General features: G+C 36.5%; 1 protein-coding gene across 1 annotated transcript in view; it reads left to right on the top strand.

The window, feature by feature from the left end:
• LOC123311928 (neuroligin-4, X-linked-like) overlaps nt 1–16,756 on the top strand; it is a 190,780-nt gene that overhangs the window by 147,049 nt on the left and 26,975 nt on the right. The window contains exon 6 of the mRNA XM_044896060.1: nt 9,408–9,526. Coding sequence (XP_044751995.1) covers nt 9,408–9,526 — 119 coding nt within the window. The remainder of the gene's footprint in view (nt 1–9,407; nt 9,527–16,756) is intronic.

Genomic DNA, 16,756 nt, shown 5'->3' with positions numbered 1-16,756 from the left:
GCAAGTTGTAGAACACGTAGAACTTCAGAAACTATCATTACCAATGTCGAGGCGGCACAGAGGTGACCCAGAATTATGTATAACAATTTCTAGAGCTTTCAGTCCGTCCAAAAATAAGAAAAATTCTATATGTACACCTTTTACTGAACGGAAATAAAAGGGAAGTACAACCCTATTAGTATTAGTAGCACATTTTCTTTTTCAAACATAATATGTCAATTCCTCTTTGTTCTCTTCAAATTTATAATTTTTTTATTCAATTATCAATTACTTTAATCTAACCATATATTGTAAACAAAGTAAATAAAGAAATTGACACGAAATTAAATCGTAAAAAATGATGTTACGTTCAAAACTGCCGAGAAAAAGACATAATGTTTCGTAGAATCACCTGATGAAGCCTTGGTATTGATCAAACAATTGTCTCCAGTTTTCAATAGAGAGAGACTCTTTTTTTTTCTCTTCGTTCGTGACCGACAAGTCTTTTGACATTAGACCATTATAAAAAAAAACTTAATTGATATCAAAATGGAATCGAAGATTATAAAGTAGAAAGATGGGAAACGCATTCATATCTCTAGTACTAACACATTTGACAATGAGATGTCGCTGAAAACGTACTGTCAATACAGGAAAACTGTTCAATAACAGTTTTCTGTTTTATGATTTGAGGGGCGCGAAATTCTAATTCAATTCTTTGTATTGAATTTCAATATCGACTTTGTTGAGACCAGAAAACAAACAATCTGAGCGACAAAACAAAAGAAAGGTTTTGTTTTGTGACTAAGATGTTTTCATCTGAACATTATTTGGAATCAATTGAAATCAATGAAATATACAAAAATTTGAAATTATGTACAACGAATAGAGCTTTGACTAGGACAACTCTTGTGATCTGCTATACGTCAAAGGTGTTATTTCTGTGCAATACGTTGTGTTGATATTATAAACTTAGTTGAATTTGTACAATGTATATCAGAAATTAATATGAATCAATATTCAATATAACATCATAGCATATACATTTCAGCTCCTTATATATTATTTAGAAAACATTAAGAACCACAAAACAACAATCAAAACCAACTAACAGAGGTATGTTAGCCCATGCAGGTATAGGTTTCATAAAATCGTAAAACCTTGACTTTCCAAACAACAATTGTCGATTCCCAAAACGAAATCAATAAAACCTTTGCATTTCTGAATATATTGATGGAATAGCAATTGGGAATCTTTGAATGGACGTATAAGGATCGGGCCTAAATAGGCCCTCCATGCAGGGAATAGGTTTCCTGCATACAACAATTTACGTGGATGAGCTGTTCTCAATTGACTTCAAATGTTCACTGCACATGGTGTACTCAGTATTGTTTGCATGCCTTTACGTCCCGAAAATTTTATCCACTTCAGAGCACTGAAAATGAAAATCAATGAATGACCGAATCACATGTTAGCAGTTTTGATACTTACATTTGAATTTTTTTAGTAGGTAATTTTTTTCGGAAAATCCATTTAATTTGGTGCACAGTTCTTCACCATGTAATAATTTTTGAACGATATTCAGAGGTTTTCCTCAAGAAATTGAAAAAATTCAATATTCAGCTAAAAGAACGAGTTAGATAAACAAAAAGCGGTATGAGAATCGAAACATTCAAAACCTATTCGATCAAAATGCCCATCTTAAATTTCACAAAATTCCATATGTTTCTTCAAATGGCCCTGGAATCAATATTTGAAGCAGCCTTAGAAACAACTTTGAAACATAGATGACGCTCACATCACTTAAGTCGCTTCGTTTCCCATCTTTCTACTTTATAATCTTTGAATGGAATGTTAGGAATTCCATGGAAATCAACTTGAGTTAATCCAATTTATATTCTGAAAGGACTTTGGGCATCTAGAAATGTGTTGAAATGAATCAAATCATTCAACTTTCATATTTCCAAGCGGAAAATCGAAGAAAAGCACGATCCAAGCTAGAAACTGATATCAATGAATTCTCACCAGGACGGGAAAACCTCTGAAAAACCTACTGTGTGATATACATTCCAGAGGCAAATTGTGAATACCCGAATAAGTACGAAATAGCGATTCGCGCGTTTAGCTGGAATTCAGAACGCCTCCTCCACTAAACGTTCCATGTTAAATGGGCCCCACTAATATCCCCTTCTTCTTATTCCTTTTCGCACTTTCGGCGTGGAAAGTGGGCTTTATAGCGGGCATAAATAGAATATGCGATTATGGCGTTGCGGAACGTGTAATTTCGTTTGGGCACAGTGTTCGTGTCGGCAAATTGTACTTTTTCCATCTTCAGCTGGTTGGATCAAAGATAATGGCGTTCGTTTTGTGTGCGTGTTGGGCACGCTGCTTTCGATGGTGGTTGAAATTTACGCTCTATCTCTTTTTGAGATATGCTGATGTGAAACAAAGGCGGAATACTCGCCTATTTTGAATGAGCATTGAATTTTCGATTTATGTTTGGGATTACTTGAATAATGTTGCAGCGGCTAATTTTCAGAGTGTTTTATAGAGGCTCCATTCAACTGTCCCTATGCAAAATTTTAAATTTATTTTTCAACCACTTGATGGCATCCTCTTCAGCTAAAATGTTTCATACACATTTAAATAGGATTACAATCCAATGAAAGGATGATGATGATTCGAGAGTTCCTCTTCGTTGACCTGTATACTGAAACTAAAAGAATAAGAAGCATAGAATGTTGAAAAATGTGATACCACATAGATGAACGAGGCGAATATATTGGTTTCCACAACACCATTTACTTCCAAAGAAATAAATTGTTTGAAATATATCGATGAATATGCAATTTTTTCTCTTGAACAATTAAAATTATTGATGAAATTTTTTTATGAAGAAGGTCATCATGAAACTGATGACCAAGTCAAGACTAACTTTGATGACGATGACGATGACTAAATATTTCATAAAAATAACAATTTTGATATCTGATATGCCTCATCCTATACTGTCACACGCATCGGAAATATAATGAAAAATACTTTCAGTTTTTTTTTTCTAACAGCTAAGATAAAACAAAGTTCTGTTAAAACTCTAGTACAAGCTTCATTAGGAATAGAATGACCAACCTTGAGTATATACTACTCAATGTTGAAACACAAAGCTGATTACAGATAAAATAGCTAATGCTCCATTAGGTGCAATAGTCTGTCGTAGAAATGATTTCCTGAAAACTTTTTTACTGTTTTTTCTCACCTGATATCTGAAACAGAAGAAAAATAATAAAAAAACTGAGTAAGAAATGCTTCTTCCTAAGTAGATATTGCACTTTCAGTCGGAAGTAGTTCTTGAAGCATGGTTGTCGAACAAATATCTACTATTGAAATAACATACCCAAATGTATATGAAGAAAATGGATGGGGCGTTTCGGAGTCTATATCAGACTTTTTCATCTGACGCTAAACTGTAAATCTTATTTACTCGCAATAACTAGGTTCCTACTTAAGCAGAAGCATATCCTACACACTTTTTTTAATATTATTCCTTGTATTTCAGATATCAGGGGAGAAATCCCAAAAAAAAAGGTTCAAGCAGAAACTTGAAAATTAGTTGTGTCTGTTTTTTCCTACAGACGATTGCGCGATGGCTGTAAATAAATAGTGTACAGGGTGAGTCTTTGACTCGTACAAATATCTCAACAGTAGATTCTTGGGGTCGAAAGATACACTTTTTTCTATACAAGTTTTTCCGATTCGGCCCTGATAAAAAAATAAAGCCATTTTAAGTTTTCACAATGTTCTGTGCCACCCCTTAAAAAGCAAAATTACCTTCAGAACATAGACATAGAGACATGGACTGAGCAATGTCAGCATGAAATTGGCTTTTTTTATAGAAAGAGAGAAATGATGGTCGGGCATTTACCTTCTCTTTTTTGTTCACATAGAGGTGAGTGTGGACCAATCAATATTCTAGAAAGAGACAACTGCATTCCCGACGTGCGTTTCTCTCTGTAATATACTCAATATAGAATAATTCGATAAACAAGATCTTTATTTAATCGCTCGACAATTACAACTGATGAGATTTGCACATGTTACCCCCTTTCAGACTGTTTAACGGTAGTGGGGCAATCATAGTGCGCACATCTAAGAACATAGACACATAATTCAATACATTACATTTTTCCACCCCTTAATTCAAATTAATACAATAATTAAATATCCATATTATCATTGTTATTTTACAATCATCATCAACTAAATACTAGGTTAACTACAAATAATATGAGATCAACAGAAATTAAGAAGCTTGATAGCGTTCAGGTGGCTTAGCCACACGCTTGGGTCTAGTTGGTACAATTTCATTAGTAACAGTTGTATTATCATTGTTTGGAGTCACTGTTTCAGCAACTGTACTCTTATTCGGATAACTTATATCTGGTAGAGATTTTTTTAATTGATTTGCATGTCTTTTCCAATTTTTTTCTAACTCCGGGATATACACAAGAAAAGTTACTCTACCAATTTTCTTCTGAATGATGCCTTTAATCCAGGTTGGCTTATTTTGATCGCGATAATCTTTTACTAAAACAGTATCACCAACTAAGAATTGGACATGGTTATTGCCTTTGAAATATTTCTTTTGTCTATCTTGAGCTTCTAAAACTCTATTTCGCAATACACTAGACGGTTTATACAGTATGGCATCAAACCTTGTCCTTATATTACGACCAAACATAATTTTTGCTGGAGTTTCTCCAGTCGTACAGTGCTTTGTAGTACGATAGTCCAACAAGAATCTGCAAAGAACTGTATTCGTGTCCACAGGGTGTCCTTCAACAAAAGCCTTTTTCAAAGAATTTTTGAACAACTTTACAGAATTTTCGGCAGCACCATTAGATTGTGGATGAAATGGGGGTATCGTTTTGTGTGAGATATTATTGTTGGTTAAGAACAATTCGAAGTCAGAGGACTTGAAATATGTGGCATTATCCGAAACTAAGGTTACTGGTAAACCGAACCTTGCAAAAATTTGTCTCAAAATTTTTATTGTTATTTCTGTGTTAGTAGAAGAAGTCTCAAAAACTTCGGGCCATTTCGAATGGGCGTCAAGTATAATTAAATAATATTTTCCTGCGATTGGTCCCAAATAGTCAATATGCAATCTCTCCCACACTTCCTTCGGCCAAGACCAATTGGCCAACGGAACCTTTGGGGGATTACCCGCAACTTTGGAACAACTATGACACTTTTTAACCGTATCTTCGATTTCTTTATCTAAATTCGGCCACCAGAAGTGCGATCTAGCTATATTTTTCATTTTAACAACTCCAAAATGTGTTTGATGAAGAGATTTTAAGAACACCGATCGTAGCTTGCCCGGGATAATAATTCTATGGTTCCAATAAAGACAATTATCAACCACCGAAAATTCAAAGCGTCTAGAAAAAAACGGTTTAATATCTACATCATTGATATATCTAGGCCATCCTGTTTTCACTAACCTAATTATTTTAGCAATTAACTCATCCTGTTTCGTTTCGCGTACAATTTGATTATAGTTCATAGGTAATTCGTCACTATTTAATAAAAAATTGCAATAGTTTACCTCTTTATCCTCGATACTCAGAGTATCGTTTTCTGAATGATTTTTTAATAGCCTGGATAACGCATCTGCATTATTTTTTTTCGATTCGACATATTCTATTTCATATTGATAGTTAGATAGTATCACGGCCCAACGTCTAAGTCTGTTGGCCGAAAATTGTGGAATGGGTTTATGCTGACCAAAAATTGAGATCAATGCTTTATTGTCTGTTACTAATTTGAATTTATTTGCGTATAAATACTGATGAAATTTCAATACCGCGAATATTATCGCCAAACCTTCTTTTTCTATGTGGGAATAATTTTTTTCACTGTTGGAAAGTGTTCTAGAAGCGAAGGCAATTGGCCTATCTATCCCTGTAGGAAGAATATGGCTCAACACAGCTGCTACTCCGTATGGACTAGCATCAACTGTCAGTTTTATTTTCATAAGAGGGTCAAAATGTACTAGAACTCGAGGAGAAGCTAAGAAGGATTTAATCTGCTCGAAAGCTTTTCGACAATTGTCAGACCAATCCCATTTTTTGTCTTTTTTCAATAACTCATATAACGGATGTAATATAGTTGACAAATTTGGGATGAATCTACCATAGTAGTTCACCATTCCCAAGAACGATTTGAGTTCACTCACATTGGTTGGTGCTTCCGCATTTTTAATAGCTACTGTCTTTGATTCACTGGTATGCAAACCTTCCTTATCAATTATATAACCTAGATACTCAATACTATCCTGAAAGAATTTGCATTTAGGACGACTTACTTTCAAACCTGAATTTTTTAGAATTGTTAAAACTACTCTCAATCTTTCCAAATGTTCATTATCATCTTTTCCAGTTATCAACACATCATCCAAAAATACTACGACACCTTCTAAACCAGTGAAAAGCGATTCCATTATTTTTTGAAACTTAGCAGGTGCTGACGCAATTCCGTATGTTAATCTATTGTACCTGTACAAGCCCTTATGAGTAACAATTGTGGTGAGCTCTTTAGAACTTTCATCTAAGCCTATCTGTTGGTAAGCATCAGACAGGTCCAGTTTTGAAAATTTTACTCCACCCTGTAGACAATTGAACAGATCATCAATTCTCGGCAGAGGATGTTGGTCAACTTCAATATGCGGGTTGATAGTTACTTTGTAGTCTCCACAAAGACGCAATGATCCATTTTTCTTCAATACTGGTACGACTGGAGTTCCCCATTCGCTATAATCAACTGGATACAGAACACCTAAAGAAACAAGTCTATTGATTTCGTCTTCTATTTTGGATTTTAAAACGTAAGGTACAGGTCTAGCTCTATAAAACTTAGGGTTAACATCACTATCCTTCAGGTTAATAGTTACAACTCCTTTTGAAAACTTTCCTAACCCATCAGAAAAAACCTCAAAAAATTCATTGACTATACCTTCAGCTCTATCATTCACGAAATTCACATTGTCTACAATTCCCATATTGTATGTTATTAAAAAATCTCTTCCAACTATTGGCGGACCTCCATTTTTGAAAACATAAAAATCTATGTTATTTTTGATATTCCTGAATTCTACGTTTGCACGAAAAATTCCCAACGGTTTTACTTTGGTACCATTATAGAAATGCAAACATTGGTCAGAAGACTTCAACGTATGATCATGTGCGTAAAGTTTCGAAAATACATTTTCAGACATGCAGGAAACACTAGCCCCTGAATCGATTTGGCAAACAATTTTATGAGATTCTATATTTACTTCAATAGTAAAAGGGGTGTTTTCCATTTTCTCATTTATATTATATAATTGAAGATCATCCAAGTCATTGTTCAAAAGGTTACTTTTGTTCTCAACATTATTATCACTTCGCAAATAATTATGACTATATCTATTTCTATTTTGTTTTTGGGGACAAACATTAGATAAATGACCCTGAACTTTGCAAAAATTACAAGAATATGATCTAAAATAACACTTATCTTTGCGATGTCCTTGTTTACCACAAACTGCGCAACTCTCCCTGTCCTGCACTGGATGATGGCTTTCTGTTTGATGACGTTTTCCTTCGTCACTCTTGTTGTTGCGTTTGCGTATATGATGTAACGGCTCCGACTTGATTTCAAGACCTGAAATCTGGTAGCTCTGACACGCCGCCATTTTGTTTTCCGCCACATTGATCGCTTGTTCAAATGTGATCTCCTTTTTTTCTTCTAGCAATCTATCCAAAATTGCTCCCTTCTCAAACCCACAGACAAAACGATCCCTGAGGCAGATATCCAGTTCTTGTCCGAATTCACAGGAAACAGCCAAACTTCTTATTCTTGCAGCCCATTCCTTAATATTTTCATACGAATCCTTTTTCGCCGCGAAGAATTTATAGCGTTCAGCCAATACTGACTTCTTCGGCGTGAAATGTTTGTCGAATAATTCCAGTAACGAATTGTAAGACTTATCTTCTGGAAGGTCCGGGCTACATATGTTAAATATTAGTTTATAGGCTTCCTCGTCCAACATGTTCAATAGGATCGCCCGTTGTTTATTCGTATCGGAAATTTCGTTTGCTGAGAAATAGTTATTCAATCTCGCCTTGTAGATATTCCAGTCCGTGATATTCAAGTGAAATTCTCTTAAATTCCCAACACTTGATGCATTTCTGGAAGTACCTTGTCCCTCATTGGTGGAAGGCATATTCGGTTCGCTTTCCTCGTCGCCAAATTGTAATATACTCAATATAGAATAATTCGATAAACAAGATCTTTATTTAATCGCTCGACAATTACAACTGATGAGATTTGCACATGTTACCCCCTTTCAGACTGTTTAACGGTAGTGGGGCAATCATAGTGCGCACATCTAAGAACATAGACACATAATTCAATACATTACACTCTCTGTCACTTTTTTTGACCGTATTTCATGCATAGATAGAAAGGGAAGGCACAGTCCATGTCTATATGTCTATGCTTCAGAATAACTATCTAAATCTGTGACACTACACATCTGTGGATCTTTCAAACAGAGGTGTATTCAGCCAAAGTATACAATTCTTAAAATTTCACATACTTTTTGATTTTTGAACATCAAATTACTCGAAAACAGAGCATTACCTATACGAAAAAATATGAAGAACAATTTTATTTTACAAAACGTTCAAATATGAGATAGCATTCAACTAATTTTGAACAGTTCTTTGAATTTTTGGTATTTTTATGGTACGTAAGGGACATATTGAGAAAACTGAAAGACGTGGATGATATCTTTTGTTCGAAAAAGATTCATCAAATAAATGAAGAATATTCCATAAAACCCTTTGTGATATAGCACTAAAAAAAACTTTTTTTCATGTTGCTTCAACAGCCTGTATCTTTTAAACCGAGCCGATTCGAAAAAAACGGAAAAGGAAAAAAAGTGTCTCTTTTGACCTCAAGAATCTACTGTTAAAATTTTTATACGGGTCAAAGACTCACCCTGTATATTTTCATAATAGGCAGAGGGTGAACAATTCTACTGGTGAATTCCTGATATAACCTAAGTATTGAAGTAATTCCGTTCCTTGCTGAATACGAGAAGTAAACGTAACCTAAAAATGGTACATTCAAGATGATATAAATCGAATTAGCTCCACATCTTCGCGAAGAGACGAAAATGTACCCCAGCACATGCCAGACCAGCTGCAACATCCGTCACCCATTCACGCACCTCCCTTCCTACCCAAACGACGTTTTTCTATTTTATTAAATTACGCAGGATATTCCCCGGGCGATCCTGATCTGCCGGATTCTCGGGATTCCGTCACTTTCCACCCCACACGAGATTTCTCAGCTAAAACCGCCTCTTCTTTGCGTTACAGGAACCCCAACGAGCATCATAAACAGGAGCCAGTGCTCGCAGCCTCCAGGGAGAGGAACAGATTCCGTTCCATTCTGTGGGACGAATACGACTCAGTTCATCAAAAGTATCTAGAGATAGGTGAGTTTTTCGCACCCTAAGGTGTATTTTTTATAAGGGCGTAAGAGCGTAGGTGGACGAAGCCAACGACGTGACCTTTATAAGTTCGACCTTTAAGTATTCAACCATTGAGTTAATACTCAATGGTTCGACAGATGTTTCAGATTCGTTTGCTGATAGAAAGTATAAAGGTGTGTATCTATGTATGTAACGAATGAAATCAACAGAGGAATTTATTCATTCAATTGACAGTTTAAATCCAAAGATTTTAATTATTTGAGGTTATTATTCTAGATACAGAAGTTTTACGGCTATAGAGTAGTTAGGGGAAGTCCGGGAGACTTGCTCAAGTAGGAGACTTGAACCACCTCAAATATTTCAATTCAAATTTCGCGCTACCGGTATCGTGAGTAGCTTGCGACATACTTATAACAAGGCATAACTAGTGGCGGCTCTATTTTGGCCGCCATCAAAACAGTTCGGGAGTGAGAGGGTTGAACGTGTTTTTGTTATTAGGAAGTAGAAATAGAATTATTTCTGTTCGTCACACTGTCTGAGAAGTTTAATAGATGCGTGGTGTTGTTTAGTAATATTGCTTTCATTGATTAATATTGTTTTACAAACGATGAGCCTTTTTGATAATAGTTGTAAAAGTTTCAAGAAAAGAGTTGTTGAATAGACTAAAAGGGAGTGCGGGAGACTTGACCCATGCTATAGTCGGAAGACATAATCAGTGGTCCAAATTTCCCGCAAAGATCTTAGATAATAGTTTGCTTGAAAAAAAAAACGAATGAAAGAATGAAAAAAATAAATATAAAAAAGATGAAAGGGTTCAAAAAAGTAAAAAACTTCTCGGAAATAATGGAGAGTGACTCTGAAATAGAAAATATGTATTTCAGACGCTGATACATCTGATGATGAAATCCTTGACATAGGCAATCGTTGGTCATTGGAAATTGTTTTCTTTCAATGTTTTTCCTCATGAAGAAACTTATGTTCAAGTATTTCTCGCCCCCTGTTCAACTCTTCCATGGGTTGGGAGACATGAGCCAATTTTCTGTTCATAAAAAAAGAATTGCTGTACTCAAAATGTTAATATTACCAGCACTCTACTATTATCTATCGTCAGCTATTTGGGCATGATATCCTCACGCAAAAAAAAAATGAGTTGCTACCATTTACAGATACAACATACAACTCGAGTGGTTTCAGAGTGAAAAGGGGTTCAACTCTCCCATAATCTTTTGGAAAAATTCAATGCCTTAAAATCTTATTTACCAGACTACTTTGGTCATGGATATATGAACTCACATAAAATGACATTGAGAATTGACAACGATAAAAGCGGGAGACGTTGATAAACATTAATAATTCATTTTTTTTTCGTTGAATAAAGAAATCACAAAAAAACATAGTCATTTTCAGGTATTACGAAAACGTTCAAATCCATTCACAGTAAAAAAAAGGCTTTCATTCGCTTGAATGAAAGCCATTTTATAGAAAACTACGTAGTTTTCAAACATACAATGGCATTTCCCTGCACTAAAAATTTTGTTGTATATACAGCATGAATATTTTTTTTTGCGTGAGTTCTAACTTTCATGAAAGTCCATCAAAGGTTTTATCTGAGTTACCATAAAGAATGAACATATATGTATTCATGAGAAAGTAAAATGGATAGAAGAATTGCTTATTCAAATAAAAGTGTGATAGAAACACACCAACATCAGGTGTTGTGTTTTTCGAAAATAACTAAGTGTTCAATTTCATATTGATCATCTTTAAAACACCTTATGAGATGGCAGATTAGTGAATTTCACCCTTAATTTTTCAATCCACCTATACCAACATCTACAGAATTTTTGGAAAACTAAACAAATAGAATAGCAAGGAAATAAATACTTTGATATTGTTGCTGCCTTAACGTCGACCTAAGAACTTGAAATGTAACCAGCAACAAATTATTGTTCAGCTTTTTGAAATGCATTGCAGTTATATAAATTTTAAGGGTGCGAGGATGTTATTTTTCGAAATATACAAATTAAATTAAATTCCTAAATTTCGAAAAATTTTCTCGTTTTTATTCATCGATTCAAAACAACAAAATGGTTTCTTTCGAGCACTTACAGGTAATCGAAAAGAATTGTTTCTCGAATACTTTAGGAGCACCCTTCTTGAAAGGGAAATCGCGAGTTTTGTTTTCATGAATTGGTCCTGAAGATGACCCAGTGGAAAGGCCGAAACATGTAGCCTTTTCATTATTGAAAGAATTTTACAGTTGACATAGAGCTGACTCATTTTCATTCCTCCTATCTCCTCATTGTCAAAAACACGTTGTATTTTCAAAAAAGTAATTTAATTATTCAACCTTAGGCTCGATCCATAAATAACTTTTTCGATGTTACAATAATTAAACATCCATTTACCACTACTCAAACTCACAATAGAAGCAGAATGAATAGAAACGGGGGTACCTGACATCAGCAAGTATTACGCTTCTGCCTTTTTCACGTAACATTAATGAATGGAAACTCAAATTTAGGATAACCTTGTTGAAACATTTCTGCAACGATATGCGAGCTTTTTCATGCTGAAAAACTCTGGAACACTTGCCGAGTCATCCTTCCAAACTAATACGAAAGTAGTTAACAGGATTAATTACTGTAGGTGCGAAGGGAAGTTCGTTCGTTGAAAAAGGATAGCCGGATAGTCCCTGAGGCACGGATTTCGTAACTTTCCCCGACAATATTATATTGTCCGCAAAAAGTTATTTTTCCTGTATAGGAACATGTTGAATTTTGTTCTGATCACCGGTGTATGCAAATGAGGAATACGAAAGGAAAATGTAATTATGCGAATGAGGACAAAAAGTTGCCCACTTTTCTATATTATTCTGTTGTACCTACCTCCGTTGTGGATTGATGTCAAAAGGCATTTTCTGAATACGATTCCCCACTTCAACATTCTTTCTCTAAAGGAAAAGTGAATGATTCGTAAATCGTAAATGAAATAGAGGTTTGGAATGTGTCATTGAAAAATTTATATGAAGCTCCATAACCACTCCAAACATTTCAATGATGTTTTGCAGAATTCGAATTTCAGGAAATATTTGTGGAAAAGTTTCTTAAGCTTATTTTCGGAGGACGAGTCCTCAAAAAATGAAGGCAGATTGAACAAAATCGGAATAATCACAAAATATAACTTCCATAGCCTGTATAGAGTAATAATTCTTCTTATCAAGTATATTTTGAGGTAAACTCGGTTGAGGCATCCTTATACAGGGTGCGGCAGAGCCGATTGATGAGTTTCATCATTGTTCGGACTGTTGTGAGGTAAATAGGTCCGGAAGGGCACTTTGGGTTCCTTGGGGTCTGTGGTTTTTAATCGGCACTCTGATTTGGACAGGGATGCATCGAGGCTTTGCCATTTGTACGTTTTACGAAAAAAACCGTTATGTGATCGTGACCCTGCTGGCGCAATTTTGACATTATGTCCTTTCTACGAACACAATCGAAACTTTGGCTCACGAACTTGAGGAAACAGGTACAAGTACTGAACGAGGAGCAGAATAGGGACAACCGAGAACGGTAAGAACCCCTGAAAATGAGCATGAGCAGTAGTAGTCGAGCAGTCGAATAGTCCCTAAAGTCACAGTTCGGTGTGCTCTGTCTCAATTCGTAGTGCTAAACTGAGGCCTAGTGACCCACTGCTCATGCGTCTGTTGTTGGAGAGACTCATATATCACATACGAAAATTGCACAGTTCAGTGAATGGAACAAAATCTGACAGACCAAGCAACGAAACGGCAAATACGATACCTACGGTGACATACGTTCTTTGAATATATCCAACAAAGAACAGTAAATAATATTGAGACCTTGTGTGTCTGAGCGATGATTCATCGAGTCCTTCATATGTGTGAACATCCTTTCGCTTAGTTTGCGTTTTTTTAAATTTGTCTCTCTATCTAAGACTTTTACGTCATCAAAGTCGAAACTGTGCTGAGTTGTGAAATGATGTTCAGAAAGGGCTGTTCTATCGGATCGACTAGCATTTTGCAATTGGCAATCATATTTGTGCTGTCGTATTCTGTTCTTAAGAAGTTGCCTGGTATGCCCAATAAAACATTTCTCTAATTCTATTTAAGGGTGGCCGGCCACCGAATGCGAAGTTGTGCGAAGCTGAGCGTTTTCTATGCTAATATAATTGAAAAGCTACGAATCGTGTGACGCAGCTCGTCATTTAGCATTGAAAACACTCAGCTTCGCACAACTTCGCATTCAGTGGCTGGCCCTAAGTGTTCGTTAAAGAGTCAGCCAGACTCAGCTGTTTGCTCTCAAGAGTCAGGAGATAGATCCTTACCTTTCCGAGGTGTGAAATGTCATGCCAGTGTTGAGTTTCGATGTGGGAAACCTTCCTACCAGCCTAAATTGGAAGAACTTGCTGAAGAAAACGATTTTTGGTTTCAGCAGGATGGGTCTGCAGCCCACATAACTCGAATTTCATCAGCTGCTTTCAGATAGATGTACATCTCACTCAGAAGGGACTTGGGGTGGCTAGCACGCTCACCTGATTTGAGCATCTGTGACTGTGACTAGCCCTCTGTTCAACTCTCTCATGGGTTAGGCAGAAATTAGCCAATTTTCAGTTCCTAAAGAAAGAATTGCTGTACTCATAATGTTCATCTCACCATCACTCTACTATTATCTATCGTTACTTATTTGGGCATGATATCTTCACGCAAAAAATGGCTTGCTACCATTTAGAGATACAACTTAAGTAGCTTCAGGGTGAAAAGGGGTTCATCTCTCCCAGACCCCAGAGTTCCCATACTTCTCAATATTTCCGAGAGCTAAGTCAAAAGCATATGAGAAAAATTTCATAACCGTTATTATAGATCCAGATGACTTTCTGCAACTGAAACTCTAAAGGCGGGTATACCTTTTCTGGGAACATTTTCGTCTAAATCTGAATAACGAGAAATTGCATAACTCCATCAAAAGCTCCACAGCAGCATCCCATCCACTCCTTTATGCAACATCAAACGTCGCCGATCGATACCCTCATCTGGAACACATCGCATGTAAACATGTAAAGTATGATCGGAAACGATCTCCCAAATGCTCCATATCTCATCTAATGCGAAATTCTGATGGATCATCCCGAGTGTGTCGAGATGACGCGATAACACCGTCTCAAAATGAACGCCAGACGTGAGTCATCGGAGTCCATTCTGCGGATCCTTCCGGGACGTGGAGCGAGGCAGGTGAAGAGCCCCATCTAATTGGTTGCGGTGCGGGAAGATGGCGCGACAAAGTCATAATAAATGATGTCGTGGGGACCCACTTTGAATATTGATGGCAGCCGACGACCACGCCATGTCCGCTGTGTGATGCATGAACTACGAAAATGGAATTTTTGAATCACGGTCTACCCCGTTTAAAATTCCCGCCCCGCGTTTTGCAACGTTAAACAAAGCGGTGCATAGGGATCAGGGGGATGGGGGTTATTGATGACGCTGTCGAATGAATTGAATATGTAAGTATCGTCAGTATCGGTATGGGCGTTAGCAGGGGCATCAATCATTGCGGAATCCATTATCTATCTACTGTTATTCCGCTGGAAGGAAAAAATTTGGAGACCATATTCTTCTTATAATCTTGATCAAGATTTCGGAGTGAATATCCGGACTTTTGGTTCTCAGTTCTGACAATCCGATAAGTCCTTCAGAGTATACTAAAAGTGACATTGAAATAGAACCACCCAGTACCCAATAACTGTAAGTTTTTTTTGTAGCACGGGGAAAATCTGCAAATCAGACGAACCACCCTCTCCTGAGGGGAAACAAGTGTGGGGATTCTCACTCTCCTGAGCTCGAGACTCACTAAAAACCCATTTGTCTATGAACCGTTCATCTCTTAGTCGATTTTCTTCTCGCACACTATCGTGCAGGGATTTATGTGTTTATCCTTTATTGAATAACACTTTTTTGGATTTTTCAATAAGTTTCTGTTCTTATTTTAATCTCTTTTTAATTGATCTCTTGGTCTCCTTCGGTAAATTCGCATTCTCCTTTTGTCTTCCCCTGGATCGTAGTCCACTAGTCTCCTGAGTTCTTGATTCGGATGGTTTTTCGCTGTTTCTAATAATTTCTCTGCTTTTCTGTTCATGAATTCCGTTATGGTTTCCCATTTTAGGTCTCTATAAATCAGTCTATTCCTGACAAACCAAGGTGCATCTATGGCACATCGTAGCAGCTTGTTTTCAGTGGCCTGAATTCTTTTGATATGGCTCTTTGCCGCGAAACCCCAGGCGACTGATCCATAAGTCAGTTGAGGCCTAGCAACGGCTTTGATTTATCTTCAATTTTGTCTCTTTCGACATGTGGCTTCTTCTTCCTATCAGAGGGTAGAGTCTACTCATCGCTGCTTTCGTTTTGTCGATTGCTTTGTCAAGCGTTATTCCTAAATATTTGGCTTCATTTTTCCAGTCGATTTCTTCGACGTCAACTTCTAGATTCGTTGAAACACTGAATATTTCATACGAACGCGTTCATCATATAGTTCCCGTCAACTGGGACATGGGAAAAATTGCTGCAAAATGGATACCCAAATGTACGAATGTTGGCCAAAAGCGTGCAAGGGTAGAAGAATCGCGTTCGATCTGTACTCGATTTGAAAACGTTGTACACTTCTTAAACCGAATTGTTACTATGGATGAGACTTGGGTACATTTCTAGGATCCAGAAACAAAGCAACCATCGATGGAATGGCGATACTCTAGTTCTCTAAGACCTAAGAATTTTTGTGTCCAAAAATCTGCTGGAAAACTTCTTGCTTCAATTTTTTGGGATTGCCATGAATAATCATTATTAATTTTTTGGATAAGGGTAGAACAATATCCGGAGATTACTATTCGACATTACTGACCACTCTATGGGAAAAAATCAAAGAGAAAAGACGCGGAAAGCCATCCAAAGGTGTTTTGTTTTTGCAGGGCAACGCCCCTGCACACAAGATCTAAATGTGATAAATATTCTAAAAAAACAACACTTACAGTAATAAATCTCTGAATTTCATCTAGCTTCTTGCCACCGTTTCATCTTTACGATTTTTTGACCAACCACTCTTCGGAAGTTCGACATTTCGACACCTATCTCCCAGAAAAAATAACGTATATCTAAATGTGATACATATTCTCGAAGAGTTATACTCTTCTAGTAATAAATTTCGAAATGTCTTCGATCTTCGG

This window comes from Coccinella septempunctata, chromosome 4 (genome assembly GCF_907165205.1).
Source record: "Coccinella septempunctata chromosome 4, icCocSept1.1, whole genome shotgun sequence".
NCBI classification, from domain to species: Eukaryota; Metazoa; Arthropoda; class Insecta; order Coleoptera; family Coccinellidae; genus Coccinella; species Coccinella septempunctata.
Note: the sequence above shows the minus strand (reverse complement) of the source record. Positions and strands in the feature narration are given on the sequence as shown.